This window comes from Haemorhous mexicanus, chromosome 3 (assembly GCF_027477595.1).
Source record: "Haemorhous mexicanus isolate bHaeMex1 chromosome 3, bHaeMex1.pri, whole genome shotgun sequence".
Taxonomy (NCBI): Eukaryota; Metazoa; Chordata; class Aves; order Passeriformes; family Fringillidae; genus Haemorhous; species Haemorhous mexicanus.
Window position 1 is genome coordinate 85626208 of NC_082343.1, and position 15585 is coordinate 85641792.

Sequence of the window (15585 nt, forward strand, 5' to 3'; positions counted from 1 at the left end):
GAGTGTGGATTTTCACTCTTTGTGCTGGTGGCACTCTCCTAAGTCCATATCTTGCCCAACAGGGCAGGGAAGTGCAAACTTTTGTCATGTTGATTCACTCAGTAGCCGTTCTGTTTCAAGCATGTGGCCAACACAAATGGCCACATACCAATTTGAGGATTATGACTCAGTCTCCTGGTTTCCTTTTGATTTAAATGACAATGTTAGAAAAAGTTCTGAAGCTGCGCTTTAGACAATGCTAACCACACATCAAGATACTAAATGTCCAAGAATACACTCCAGTGGTTTCTCCTACTGGAGACACAGGAAGCACAGCTAACACTACACTGTCTGCCTGCAACTTGAGAAGCAGCTTGGTGTTCACCTTGCCCTACCCAGTGACAGATCCATTTCAGAGCTCTCACCAGACCTTCTGCCATGATCCGCACCATCAAAATAAGGCACTGTTCAAGTCACTGTAACTCATGTAGAATTTTGATTGACTGTTCTCATGTGAGAGAAGCAGCAGCTCTCCATACATCCACATGTGACATTCTTGCTTCGCTCCAACTTTCAGCCAGCATTGGGTAAGTTGGACCTAGCTCTCCATCAAGGCCTCCAGATGTTGACATAGCTCCTCTTCCTTTTCCCAGCGTAGGTGATCCCTATTGCCAACCACCAGGTTTTGGTGCAGTGACTCTGCTTCCAAAGGAGTAACTAGTGATGGCCAGTATGCTTCTCCTGTCCATAGGGCTGGGATCGCAGCAGCCAGAGCAGTGCGGGAGCTAAGCCGAGCGTGACTCACCCAGCAGGAGGAGTGCGAGCTGTGCTCACCAAGACCAAGTGACAAGTGACAGAGGTGCTGCTGCACTGGAGGAGGGAGAGGCAGACACCATCTGATCTACTGCCTGCTAGGAGGAAAGCTTGCAACTTGGGTGGAGCAGGTCCCCTCCTGCCCCTCACTCCCGAGGGTGTCATGCAGCCATCTGCACTATGCAAGATCATGGGACAGACGAGCTGCCAAGAAGGAGATAAGAAGCACAGGGTGTGAGGAGCAGGTGGTGCCTTTACACCAGACAGAGGGTTTGCTGGGACTGAAACACGGGGTGCAGAATGGATGCTTCTCCTGCAGCACCCAGCAACACTCCAGGCAGCTGAATCTCTCTGCTCCATGAAGCGACCATAGAAGCCTTGGTCCAGGAGATAAGGGGAGATGTGCAAAGGGCAGCTGTGGCACCTGGAGAAGGCTGGTCAGGGAAGTGCCACCAGGTGGTGGGGCAGGGAGGTAGCGATGTCCCGTTGCGGTTGCTGGTCTTATCCGTAGTGGGAGGAGAAAGGACCTTAGCGAAGGCTCCTAGGCTCCTGGAAGCAGAAGAAGAGCCTCGATATGCACAGACGGAGGTAACACCAGCATCACTCACGCCGGATCCTCGGCGTGTCTGCCAAGGGGTAGCAAGAGGGGAAGAGAGAAGAAAAATCCAAACTTATACAAAGAGAAAAGAAAGAAAGGAAATAGGAGTTAGCTGAAACATTCATTTGCCCCCTTTCTGGTAGAATAAAAAATTAAAAAGTCCTATTTGAACATAAAAAGCCAGGCTGAGTTAACAAGCGCCTCCTCGCCACCCCGCACGCCCTCCGAGGGAGGAGGAGCGGGTCCCCGCGCCGCCCGCACCTGCTCCGGCGGGGCCGCCGAGCGCCTGCGCGGCCGGGTCGGGCCGTGGGGCCGCGCTCCGCGGGCGCCGCCGGGGGCAGCGGGACGGCGGCCACGTGACGCCCCCGCCCGCACCGCGCCGGGCGCTGCGCACCGAGCCGGGAGCACCGAGCTGCGGAGCCGCGGCCGCCGCCGCGCCGCCCCCCGCCTCCGCGCCCTCCACCCTGCCCGCGGGGCACGGGAGCCGGTGACGGGAGCGAGGCGGAGTCTGGAGGGGAGATACGGAGAGATAGAGATTTAAATCACATCCCCGGCTGTAGAAGGGGCAGCAGCAGCAGCAGCCCCGGCGCAGAGGCACGGACGCACGCGCCGAGACAGGTCTGCCGGCTCCGCCGCCGCTGCTGCTGCTGCTCACCATGGGTGCCGCCGCCGCCGAGCCCCCCAGCGCCATGGGCCTGGTGTCCAGCGTGGTGAACGACACCCTCGAGTTCTACCGCTGGACCTGGAGCATCCGAGGTAACGCGCCAGGGCGGCCGCGGCCCCGCCATCGCCGTGCCCGGCGCCCCCCGCCCGCTGCCACTGATGCGCAGCGGCTCAAAATGGCTCCATCTCCCGGGAGACGCGGAGCGCGCTCCGGATCCCCGGGATGGGGCCGCGGCGGGGGCAGACCCCCCCCACCCCCGCCTGCCCTCCTCGCCCCTCCGGGTGCGCTCGGTGCGGTGTTTGTTTATCCGCCGTAATCCCGTGTAGCGGCCCGGGCTGCGCGGGGCATCGATCCGCGGCAAGGTGAGCGCGTCCCCCGGGCGCCCGCGGGTGGACGTAGCGAAATCCGCTTCCCAGGGCCGCGGTTCCTCCGGTTCTCGGCCGCCGCGGCGTGCCTTGGGGTTGTCATACGGGGATCTGATGTCGGAGGTAAGCGAAGCCCTCCGGTTAGTCGTGCCGGAGCTCAGGCGGTCTTTGGCTTCTGCGGCAGGTGGGAGCCTCGCGTCGGCATCGCGTGGAGTTCAGCAAAATAAATGAGGAAATGGTTGTTACCGCCCGGGCAGCAGCTTTTCTTTTTATATTAAGTGTGTTTGGGTCAGTCCTGCAGTTTTCCGTTTTCAATGCGCTCCACTCCTGTATGGGCACTCCACGACTGCAATGTGGCAGATGCTGAAGGAAGAGTAAATGTCTTGGAATACGGAGAAATGTGCAAAAGCAGCTTGCAGTGCTGGGACAGCAAATGAGGTGGTGCCTTGCTGCAGTGACCGGTAGCTCTGGGAGTGTTATTGGTCAGCGGGAATGGTTCTGTCTCGTGTGTCAAATGAAAGGAGTCGCTTTCACAGTTGCTATTGTGAGTAGCCACGGGCAGCTGGCAGAAGGATCATTTACTCCTCTGGATGTTTTCTTCATTTTTTTTGTTGTCCACGCAGCGATGAGGTTTTGCTATTTTGAAACACAGAGCAAAACTGGTGTGCATGTAACTGTGGATGTATTTGGTGGCAGTGTGATAGGTGGGAATGTGGGGCCTTCATTACAGACGGGAAGCTCACTGCATCAGCAGTCTTTGCTTTTCTGCCCCCCCTCCCTTCTGCCATCTGTCAGATAATAAATTAATCTTATGTTATAGATGGAAGGAGCTCACTTTTTTCACAATTTGCCTTTCCATAACTTCTGTATTTTGCTATATTTTAAAAATTGAGCCTGCATGGGTATTTTTCTCTTCTGTCTTTAAAAACTGCCAGAATATGAGAGCAAATTAAAATGCTTGCAGCAGCACTGCATTGTAATCTACCAGTGTTTGCTCTCTGACTCTTGCAACATACAATTGTTCATAGACTGCCAGGTAACAAATGAAAGAGATGCTATTCTAGTCAATCAATAGCATTTTCAGATGGATATAAAAATAGATGTGGGTACAAAGTTAATAACCTTGTAGATTACTTGATTTATTTGAAAAAAAAACCACTTCAAGTTCTGATATATTTCCTGAACTTCAGAAATGTTATTTAAGTCTGTCAATAAACCATGTCTATTGTAAGCAAAAATGATGGGGGGGGGGGGGGAGGGAGAAGAAAAAGCAAGTAAATGTAAAGAATGTAACAATAAGTAACTAACAGTGACACTACACAGACAGCAAACTTTTTTCTTCTGCTTCTTTGGAGGATGTTAAGCAGTAGTAGGATGCCATTGCTATTGCCCCTAAAATATATGTGTAAGTCTTACTGATTTACTGATGGAAAATTTTTAGTTTTTGCTTTAAGTTCGGTAACACTGCTGTTAAAGCAGAACTCCATTGTAATGAAGTAATCAGTCCTATCTTGTGGAGAGTTTCTTGTTCAGATTTTGGATTACAGCAGGTCGCTGCAAGGCTAGTTTTGGGAAGAGCCTAAGTCACATGAAAAACACGTTACAGTTCTTATTTATACCCAGGAGTATGGGGAACAAGGTTCTGCTGTTGTTTTTACATGTTTTAATATGCCACATTGTAGTTACAAGGTAGCTCAGGATAAGAAAGTGTTACTCATGTAGCAATGCTGTGTGGCTCTTCAGTGAAATAATTTTTAATGCCCTAAGTTCTGCAAAAATACCTGCTTGGTTTGCTGCTTTTCTGCATGTTTCTTTGTTCAGACAAAAGTAATTGTCTCCATTTGCCATCTCTGAGTGAGCATACAGCATCCTTCCAGTACCTAAAAGGGGTGCAGGAGAGGGACCTTTTACAAGGGCAGGTGGTGATAGGACAAAGTAATGGCTTCAGACTGAAAGAGAGTAGGTTTAAATAATAGGACAAAAATTCTCTCCTGCAAGGGTGATGAGGAACAGGTTGCCCAGAGAACTTGTAGGTGTCCCATCCCTGGAATTGTTCAAGGCCAGGTTGGATGAGGGTCTGAAATTCTAGTGGCAGGTGTGTCTGACCATGGCAGAGTGGTTGGAAGTAAATGATCTTTAAGGTCCCTTCCAACCCAAGCCATTCTATGATATGTTAAAATTGTGAATTCAGCACTGTTATGAGTTCATGCAATTCACCTTTGTGTTAAGAGCTATGACAGTAATGTTGCTCAACAGAAAACACAAATTATGGCATCCAAGACCATTGCCTAATGTTCAATATCATTAAATAAAAAAACTATACCACGCAGCAAAGTTGCTCAACAAATGATGCTATGCAATAGCATTACACAATAAATCATACTGAAACACTACTACACAGCAAAATTACACAACAAAATGTGAAGAAATTTTATTCCCACTACTACTCCTACACTTATTCTCTCAATTTCTCACTTCCATTTTTTTACTGAACACCTGTGTGTCTTTAGCCCTGTTCTCTGTAGTCAGCAAGATTGTCTTGCCAGCAGGTGTTTTCTCCTGCTGCCTCGGACTCCTGTGACACTTGTGTAGAACTGTGCCAGAACATCCCACTGAGTCTTGTGCTGCTTTATTTTAGCACATTAAAGATTTGATAGTTTTCCTTCCCTGCTTTGTGCTATTTAAAAAGCAGCTGACCTTTTCTGAGACCAAAAAAACCCCAAAAGACCAAGTACATAATGAGCCTAAATGGATTTTGAGTTGATGTTACAATTTCTTTTAGCATTAAGCATGCTGTCTAAATCTGATTTGTTTGTGGTTTTGGTTTTTTAAGTCTTGCATTTGGTAATAATAGCAGTCTTCTGTGACTTTTCCCCCAAGTATATTATCAAATACATTTTCAGCATTAGCTTGATGCTTTTTCTTGTTTGTTTGTTGAAAAACTACTTTTTTTCTCTCTACCCTTGACTACTTTTCAGAACCCTTCAACGAAAGCCCAAAATCCATTGTAACTATATATTCACATAGGAGGCTGAAGGACATAATTTAGGAAGCCCTAATCTTCAAGAAGAAAGGTCGAAAACATGTTCTTAGCGGTCATCAAGAACAAAAAAAGGTGGTCAGAGGAACAGTTACTATCAGGACATAGGATCTAGGAATTCCATGCCCTTATTTCTGTAAGGGCATGGGACCAGTTCCATGTAATTGCTAGGGCAGGGCTTCCTTCTTTCTCTCAGCTCGAGTAGCTGGTTGGGGTTGGATTTGCCAGGAAGGATTAAGGGTATGATTAGATGACTGAGCAAGTGACTTAAAGGGAGGTTCCAGCTGAGTCCAGGGAAACTATTACGATGAATAACTCAGGACACAATCCAGGAAAGAAGAATGTGGAAATCTCAAAATGTGGGTGAAGAGACCACTGTCAGTTGGGGAGGGGAAATAGAAATAGGGATTGTGCCTTGAAAAGAAGATTCATGAAACACTAGACAAAAATATTTGTTTAGAGGAGCTACTTAATTTGAATGTACTGAGCTAAGGAACAGAAGGTTTTGCTGACTTTGGGTCAGAATGATTGTTCTTGGAGCTCAAGAGTTTAAAGGAGGCAGGGCCATCCCAGGCCACGTGGGACTGCTTTGGAACAGCAACTATTTACAGCTGTTGCAGTTAATAAGATTACAGACTTTTTCCATCAGTAGGAAAGGAGAGAGAAGCAAACTTTCACTTTAGTGGTAGGGTAGTATTCTACCTAGCATCTTGTTCAGGAGCAACATCAAGTGTAGGTTTTATCAGTTGGGTCAGAAGTGTAAGGCAGTGAGGATGGAGAAGATGGGAAACTTACAGCTGCTTGCCTAAAAGGTGAACCAGTGGAGCAGCTTCCTTGAGGACACTGATTGCCATGAGAACTTTGGCTAGGACATCTTGGGACTAATTTAAAAATTGCCCAGGAAGTTCAGGTTCATTTTCTTTTTCAGTCCAAGGAACAGAACAAAACACATTTCTTCTTCCCTTGTACCTTCCCCCATGGAGAACCCAAGTATGACCACGTATGATCCAGAGTGTTTCTGCTTGAGAAGCTCACTGGGGTGCTTAGCAGAACACTCTGAGTTCAGGTAGTCCCTTGTAGCTGAGGATTTGTGCCAAAGCTGGAGGCAAATAGAATCTCAGTGAAAGTGCTTCAGAGGGTGATGATGGGGAAAGAGAATGGAGGGTGAGATTAAGGTTCATGAAGTCTGTTTCACAGAAACAAAGCAGAACGTGTTCCTAAACTTTCAGAGGGCTGGCTGGGCATCAGATTTGGTGATTTGGCACAATACTTGTCTTGCAGATACAATATTCTTCTCAAGGGAACAGTTTTTTTAATCTGTGGCCATGACTGGGTAAAACACAAGGATTAGACAGGGAGAAACATACTGGAAATGCAAAAGCTGTCTAACTGGGCTGGCTGTCTTGTGGCAGAAACATAAAGAAAAAACCTGTGGCAGAAGCAGCACTTGGAGAAACTGATTGTGAAAGTAAAGAATGTTAATGCCTAGATCATATGAGGCTGCTGTCAACTAAACTAACAATAGGAGCATCCAGTTTATTTGATTCATTTGACATTTAATTGCCAGTTAATAAAGGGAGGGAATTTATTGGTGAAGAAAAAAAATAATGCTTGGGATTGAAGGCAATTTGCTGAGTGCTGAGGGAAATTCTACCCCCATTTCATCATCAGGAGATTTTATCAGATTTTACAGCTCAAAAGACATAATCAGAACTAAACAGATACCAAGCATTTTTGGAAATGGAAACATCATTCAGAAAAGTAAATTAGTGAAGGGGAAATGTCTACTTAGACACCTCGGGTCAGCAAGCTTGTCTATGAAGGAATAGGATCAAGCAAAATTAACTCTATGGATGAGAAGCTGAATTATGAGTGGAAGACTTCTCTTTCCTAAAATGAAGGAGGAGAAGTTGTAGGGATGATATGCAAATCTCAGCTCCAGTAAAGAAATGAAACAGAAAAAACCTTCAAAGAGCGCCAGCAAGAATGTAATACAAACTTCTGTTTGAACACTCATCAGCATGTTCCAGGAGGAAAAGGAAATGTGTAGACAAAATGACAAGAACATAACTGAATATTTGAAAATTCATTCTAAAACTGTGTAGGTAGCATGTCTTGAAATCTTTGAAGGAAATAAGTTGTTATGAATACTCTTAAAGGAGAATCCATGGGAAAAGATCTGGAAATGGCTGTATACAGAATTTAACCAAGCTGATTGCATGATCTTAGTACCTACTGCAGAAGTCCAAATGACTAGATGTTTAGAATTCAGCACATGGCAAATTGCTGTTGCAGAGTTCTAAGCAAATCATGTTTCTCAGCTGAGGCATCCTGAGGTTTAAATCAGTATGTGGTCCTGGAGCCCCATACTGCAACCAGAGGTGAAGAATTCTTGGGAAGTTGAAATATCCTTGCTATGAAGCAGATGCAGTCATCCTGGAAACTCCACTGGTTTTGTAGCTTGATCAAGGATAGTGGCTGAACTCTTGTTCATGGGTAGCTGTCTCTGGTTGGAGTACCTTGACAGGAGTGTTCATGGTTGTCACCCTGCACTCACGCTGTGCTCAGGGTGAAGAGCGCTGTGGCAGGGCTGTGGTTGTAGATATGAACCACCAGAAGAGGTTGTGTTCAAGGCAGCTGTGCTGCTGTCCTGTGCAACCAGGGAAGAGTGTCAAAGGCTGCACAAGGACAGGTAGTAGAAGAAGCTTAGGGAATATAGGATGTAGTTCCTTTTAAGGTCTTGTAGATCAGGAGTCATGAGGAGTGGGTGAGGCAGGACTCCGCTTTTTCCTCTGCCAGTCCAGACAGGTTTTTGGAGTCACTTGATTGATTGGGAGAGTATTTAGATAAAAGGTGAATGAATAAAAAGATTCCAAACAGATATGGAGAGGACTTTGAGAGGAAGAATTTGCTAGGATGCTAGGCTAAGGTGGGGAGAGGAGGCTGTTGTGTGTACTGAAGAGTTTTTTCAGGTAAGGCAAGTAGGGTTAAATGAATGCCTGAATGGCCTGAAAAATTGGAGCTAAATGAGACTTCATTTGTCTAAAAAGAATTGACCATTGAAAGAATGACAGCTTTGGCTTTTAAAGAGTGTTGATATAGCTGGGATGTTCCCAGAGCACAGAAGTTGTGACAGTGTGATTTGAAGGACAGATCTGATCCATAAGGTAGGACTTCTCTGACTAGTAAATATATGGCAAGGCTTTGCTTTCTCAAGCTCTTTTTGGAAACCAAGTTGGAGGTACCACTGCGCTTCATAAGGAACACTTTGAGTGGGTCTGTCTGACTGACACCTCACTTAGGAGGATGTAGATACTGAATACAGTTACTGGATCTTGTGTGGTGACAAGTGGGTACAACTATGCTCAGTGTTGTCATACTCAAGTGCTTCTGAGTGTATGAACTTCAAAGTCTTGTGGAATTTTAAGGATGCAAATGAAGACAGCTCTAAAATTCAGGCTTGGCAATACTTAGGTGTTAGCCCTGTTGGGGTTTTGAGTACTGCACCCTAGCTAGTAGGCAAAGCAATAAGTAGCTACAAGGCAAGCCTGGAGATAAATGGAATGCAATGTGGTTTGTATTAACTCATTTTGTGTGTGCTTGGATCTCAAGATAAGCATGAGCTAGATTACCTTTTTCTCATGGAAGGTGAGGGAGAATAAGCTACCTCAGTTTGGCTTGCATTTGATGCAAGATAGTGATGCCTGTGGGCATCAATTGCTCTTGGTTTTGTGTTGCTTGTGTGCCTGCAACTCAACTTTTCTTTAGGTACTTGAATAATTTCAGTGGTTTGATCCTTAACTCCTGTCTTGGAGTGTTCACTCTCTCTGTGGCATTGTGTCTGCTTGTACCATGGGATTCTTCCCTTGTATTGTGTTTGCCTAGCAAGGGTTTGGTACTGGGGGGGGCTATGCTAGAAGCTTCCCCCTTGTCCAACAGAGCCAGTGCCAGCCCTTTCCAGGATGGGCCCACTGCTGGCCAAGGCTGAGCCAATCAGTGATGGTAATAAAATCTCTGTGACAACAATCACACCATCAAAAGCAGCATGGCCAGCAGATTGAGGCAGGTGGGTCTGTCCCTCTACTCCACTCTTGTGAGACCTTCCACCTCTGCGGTCCCCAGCACAAAAAGGACAATGACCTAACGGAGCAAATCTAGAGCAGGGCCACCAAGTTGTTCAGAGGGATGGAGCCCCTCTCCTGTGAGGAAAGGCTAGGAGAATTGGAATTGCTCAGCCCGGAAAAGAGAAGGCTTTAGGGTGACCTAATTATGTCCTTCCAGTATCTGAAATGAGCCTACAAGAAAAATGGAAAGAAGCTTTTTACAAGGGCCTGTAGTGAGAAGATAAGGGGGAATGGCTTCAGACTGAAAGAGTGGAGGTTTGGGTTAGAAATGTTAGGAAAAAACAGGAGGTTTTAGGTTAAAAATGTTAGGGAAACCTGTGCTGGACCAGGCTCCTGGCAGGAAGGATCCCACACTGGACCAGTTTGTGAAGAGCTGTAGTCTGTGAGAAGGACTCAGGCTGGAGAATTTCATGGAGGACTGTCTCCTGTGGGAACAACCTGACACTGGAGCAGGGGAAAGACTCCTCCTCCTAAGGAAGAAGCAACATCAGAAACAGCATGTGATGAACTGATTGTAATCCCTATTGCCTGTCTCCCATTGCCACTGACAGGGCAATGACAGGTAGAGAATCAGGAGTGAAGTTAAGCCTGGGAAGGAGGGAGGGTTTGGGAGAAAGGTGCTTTTCAGGTTTGTTCTACTTCTCTATTATACAACTCAGAGTTTCATTGGTAATATATTAAAGTAATTTCCCCAAGTCCCATCTGTTTTGTCCATGACAGTAATCAGTTTGTGACCTCTCCCTGTCCTTATCAGTCTCTACAACTCCCTGAAAGGTGGTTGCAGTCAGGTAGGGGTTGGTCTCTTTCTCCAGGCAGCAGTTGACAGAACGATAGAAAACAGTCTTATGCTGTGCCAAGGGAAATAAAAGGTTGGATATTAAAAGAAGTTTTTATGGAAAGAGTGATAAAGTCCTGGAATGGTCTGCCCGGGGAGGTGGTGGAGTTGCCATCCCTGGATGTGTTTAAAAAAAGACTGGATGTGGCACTCAGTGCCATGGTTTAATTGAGGTTGGGGCATGGGTTGGACTCCATGGTCTTGAAGGTCTCTTCCAGCCTAGTGATTCTGTGGTTCTGATTAACTCATGAGCCTTTTCTTCTATCTTTTCCCACCTATCCAACTGAGAGGGGAGTGATAGAGCAGCTTTGGTGGGTACCTGGCCTCCAGACAGGGTCAAACCAGCACATCCCTAATTTCTGTTTCAGCATAATTGTGAATTCTTGGCTGTTTGGTTTGTTTCCATCATATTTTCCTATTCCTCTTATCTATTTCTGCTGTATCTAAAAAGTGTCTTCTTCCAGCTCTTGCATATGTTGTGCTTAGTTTACGTGCTTGACTATGGTGTTCTTCTATTTTCTTTTTTTATTTGCTTATAGATATTATCTCCTTGATTCCTTCTCCCAGTTATGACCAATAAGAAAATTTCTTTTATAGCTTTCTAAATGTTCCTAAAATATTGATGAAAGAAGTGAATTTGTAACCCATGTCTTTCACTTTTTCTGCTGAGCCTTTTCTCTCTGCCTTGATTTGGTGTCCTCTTATTCTTAGAACATCATTGTAACACCTTGTTTTTAAATGGTTTGAGTTATTATATTAAAAAAAATGGAAAGTAGTTAGTAGTTAAATTGACTAGCTGGGCTGTAAATAGGAGACCTTGTAATCATATTTTCTACACATTTTAATACTTAGTGCTTTACCAGGAACAGATGAGCCCAGTAGAAGTACTCACATACAGAGTACCCTAAAATGCTTTGAAAATTAGGTCAGGTTTTTTTCTACTCCGTCCAATCTCCATTTCAGCGATCCCTGAATTTTTTACCATGAGGGAGAAACTTTATTGCTGAAACCATTAGAGAAGCTTGGGGCCCGTGTGTCAGCACGGAAGGTAACACAAGTGTGGAAGTGAAAAGAATCAGTTGTAGCAGTCATTTGGACATGGCCATTACGTAGCTTCCAAAGTGATGATTTTGCTACTGTGTACTTAGTGGATGAAAGATTCAGATGCTGATCATTCTTTTCATCTTTTTGGGTTAAAAACATTTTGTCATTCAGTTCATATATTGAAAATCAGCATTTCAAAATTAGTCTCTCTTTTTTTTTTTGTTTTTTGTGCTTGGTTCCTCACCCTCCCAATTTGTCTTTTTGCTGATGTTAAAGGGATGTTGAAGAATTAAGTTCTAAATGTTTGAGAGTTTTGTTTTTCCTCGGAGGCTTTGACTGATGTATTTGTGTTAAGCTAACAGACGACCTAATGCATCTCACAACTGTAAATTTACTTCTGCCTCTGAACTTTGAAGCGCTAATGCATTTCAGTAACTCCTTTTGTAGTTTTTAATCAAAACAAAATTCTCATCTCATTCATCCTTCTGTAGAAGTGAAGCGATGAGGAGCATCCTTGTGATAATGCAAACAGGAAAAACAGGTAGTTTATCAGAGAGCTTTCTGTGCTGCTTCTTGCAAATTTTACCCAGTAGCTTTCTGGTATTATTCTTAGGTCAATTTCACTTGCCACTGCTGGTTTTCCTACATGCTCAAGCACTGCATTTAAGAGTCTCTAAGTGTTCATCTAGAACCCCAAATTTGTTGCAAGAGCATCAACATAAGTTGTTTATATTTGCTGTGTAGTTAAACATTGCTGTCCTTAGACATGTGGCAGTGCTGAATTTACTGTCCCATGTATGCTGAGTATGTAACACTTGACTCCACAGTGGATCAGAGCTTGCAGACTTATTATTGAACTGATATTAATAAGCTTTCACATTTTTCAATGAACTTATGTTTAAACTGGAGGAATCCAGTATCTGTCTTTGGAGAAGATCATCATACCCTGTGATCATCCCCTTCAGCATTATAAAACTCTGGGAGGGCCAATAGACTAATCTGTTATTGCAACATTGAATGTGCATAAATCCTGTGTTTGCATTACTGCTTACTGATACTCCTACAACTGTTTTCACAGTGCTAAACCCAGCACTTTTGTATGAAGCAGTGACATGAGAAATAGTTTTGGCAAAAACACGAAAGTTTGAATAAAAGTTTCAGTAGAAGAAAAGCTTTATGGAGTGTGTTTTGTGCAGTCCTTCTGTTGCTTTAGAAATACAGAGACATATGCTGGGTCATAAAGACTGCACCTAGTTTGTAGAATTACATTGTGTGGTAGGGTTGGGGGTTTTGTATGCTTTTGTCTTTTTACTCCATAACTTATAATATTTAAGAAAAAGCATGCAGGCATCACTGCATTGGGGATGCATCTTGCATTTGTGGTGTTTGGAAGAGAAGATTTGGCAACCAGAAGAATACTTCCTGCCTCAAGGGCTTATATCTTGCATACCTTGTGTAAGCTTCAATGAGAATTATATTTTTATTATTACTTGCAGCAATGCATTTGTACTGTCCCCACAAGTAATCATAATCAATGGAGGAGATAAATATAATTTGAGCAAGGTAATATCTTTGGACTTGAAAATCCTGAGACTTGATGGTAAATTGTCATGTGTCCTGAACTTCATAGGAATTCCATTACTATCCTTGTCTTGAAACATGTATATAATGTCATTGCTGTGTATAGACACAAAGAAAATATGGTATTAATGCTTGATAGGAGTCCTGAGAAGACTGGAATGCTTCCAGAATAATGGGAAGGCTAATTAAAATACATCTGGCCTTTTAACAGCAAATTCTGATTTGGCCTTCCTGTTACTTTAATGGGAGTTTATGAAACACATGCACATTACACAGGTGTTCCTTAGCTGCAGGAGACGTTGCTCTTAGCTGTGTGGCATTTTGATTTTATGTTGCTGTTTCCAGCTTTAAAGAAGACAAAGCAGTCAATTACAAAGCCCTGAAATTCAAAATAAAGCCACAACTGGTTATGGGTGGTACCTGTTAGTCTTGCCTCGTAGTTCTCTTGGTTTTGGGGCAGGCATCTCTTATTTCTGACCACAACAGGGTTTTGTACAGCAAACTTAGAATATGTGGGTTTCATTATTTTGACTTTTGTGGTATGTGCTCTCATTATTCATTGTGCTTGAGGCTGAGTACTCTTATTCTTGCACCTTAGTTTTATGTTTTATGGCTTGTTAAAATGACAATGCTTTGCCATAAAATTTTGATGTCTCTTGTTCTTGACCTGAACAAATTAGTTTATTCCTGACTAGTTAAAGCTTAAGGATAGACAAAGTACTTAACTCAGATTTTTAGATTTATTATCAAAGATTAAAAAAAAAGTTGCTTTCTTTCTACTGAGCTGCTAATTAGTTAAAAAAAATTACTTAAACCAGATCAGCTGTTATGCTTTTTTTTGCTGGGTTTTGGAAACCTTTGTCCATATAATACCCTGTGCATGTCATCTTGAGCTTTACCAATACCATACAAGGGAAGAAATTCTTTACTGTGAGGATGGTGAGGCACTGGAACAGGATGCCCAGAGAAGCTGTGGATGCCCCATCCCTGCAACTGTTCAAGACCAGGTTGGATGGGACTCTGAGCAACCTCTAGTGGGAGGTGTCCCTGCTCATGACAGGGTGGTTTGAAGTGGATGATCTTTGAGGTCCCAACCCAAGCCATTCTATGATTCTCTGATACTCACATCTTTGTTTTCTTGCCAGTTATTACCACTTCTAATACTGTGACTTTATGATATTACACATTTTTTTGTGACATAAAGCAAGGGGGGCTTCACTGATTCCTGAGAAACCAGTGCAAGGCCAATTTAAATGTTTGTAGAGTATACAGAGATGAGCCATGAAGATGATTCTATGATAGGAAAATATCCCTGCAGGTGAATGAGATGAAGTGTTTCTTTAAGGAAAATTTAAAAAAACAAAAAAGGCAACTAGTGAGTGACCTGATAACTGTTCCAAACTACCCAAATGAGGAAGGAAAAAAAATGATGGGTCTAGGAAAGGAAATTATATGACCTAGTTAAATTTAATCCTAATTTCTTTGGCTGTACAGAGCAACTTTATGCTAGTTAACGTTTTACAGCAAGCTGCTATATGTTCTACCGGGCTTGCTGCCTCTGAAAAGACATATCCTGTACTAAAATGGGAAATTCTTCTAAGAAAGCTCTCTTGGCTTGTACATGTGTTAAAGGAAGTTTCATGACCTTTGCTTTGTAGATGATATTAGATTCTTTCTGAGTTAGGTACAGGTATCTTTGACCCTGTCAAACTCCTTAGAAATACCCATAATGCCAGAATGCAGATGTTGCCAAGTATGATAGATAAGAAAGAAGCATTAACTGGCCATTCTTTTTGTCCCAATCATTTGGCTTTCCTGCAGCAATCTGTCTGCACAATCCCTCCTAAGCACTTTTCTTTTGCCTGAAACATGGATGAGGCTGTAGGGATATCATTTTAGTTCATGCAGTAGCTTCAATCTACTATTTCAGGATTTCTCATTAAAGAATCATTATAAACTGAGATTGTTAGCAACAGGACAAGAGGAAATGGCCTGAAGCTGTGCAGGGGGAGGTTCAGGATGGACATCAGGAAAAATTTCTTCACTGGATGGAGTGCTTAGATGTTGGAATAGGCTGCCCCAGGAAGTGGTGGAGTCACCATTCCTGGAGGTGTTCAAGAAACACATGGCTGGACATGGCATTCGGGTGCTATGGTTCCATTGACATGGTGGTGTTCAGTCGTAGGATGGGCTAGATGATCCTGAAGGTCTTTTCCAAATTTAATGATTCTGTAATTCCACTAATTGAGGAATAGAGTGCAATTTGTGCAATGAATAATCAGTAGCAAAGCAGGTAAGTTAATTCAAGCAATGACAACCTAAAAGAAAAATTCATTTGGGGCCATATGAACAGCTCTATTAAAATAATAGTAAGTGAATAGAAATTTTTAAATTCTATAGATTTTCCATCCAAAAATATGTGGCCTCTCAATTTTCACTCTGCAATGCTGCTTCATTATCAGTCTTCAGTCTCAAACTGTGCAGCCCATGTAGTCATGTACTATTTTAAAGGCTAATTTTATAGCTTTAGCTGTTGTTTTTC

At 43.6% G+C, this 15585-nt stretch overlaps 1 protein-coding gene across 1 annotated transcript in view; it reads left to right on the forward strand.

Moving 5' to 3' along the window:
• Nucleotides 1-1990: 1990 nt before the first annotated feature.
• ELOVL4 (ELOVL fatty acid elongase 4) overlaps nucleotides 1991-15585 on the forward strand; it is a 36120-nt gene continuing 22525 nt past the window's right edge. The window contains exon 1 of the mRNA XM_059842563.1: nucleotides 1991-2146. Coding sequence (XP_059698546.1) covers nucleotides 2047-2146 — 100 coding nt within the window. The 5' untranslated portion in view covers nucleotides 1991-2046. The remainder of the gene's footprint in view (nucleotides 2147-15585) is intronic.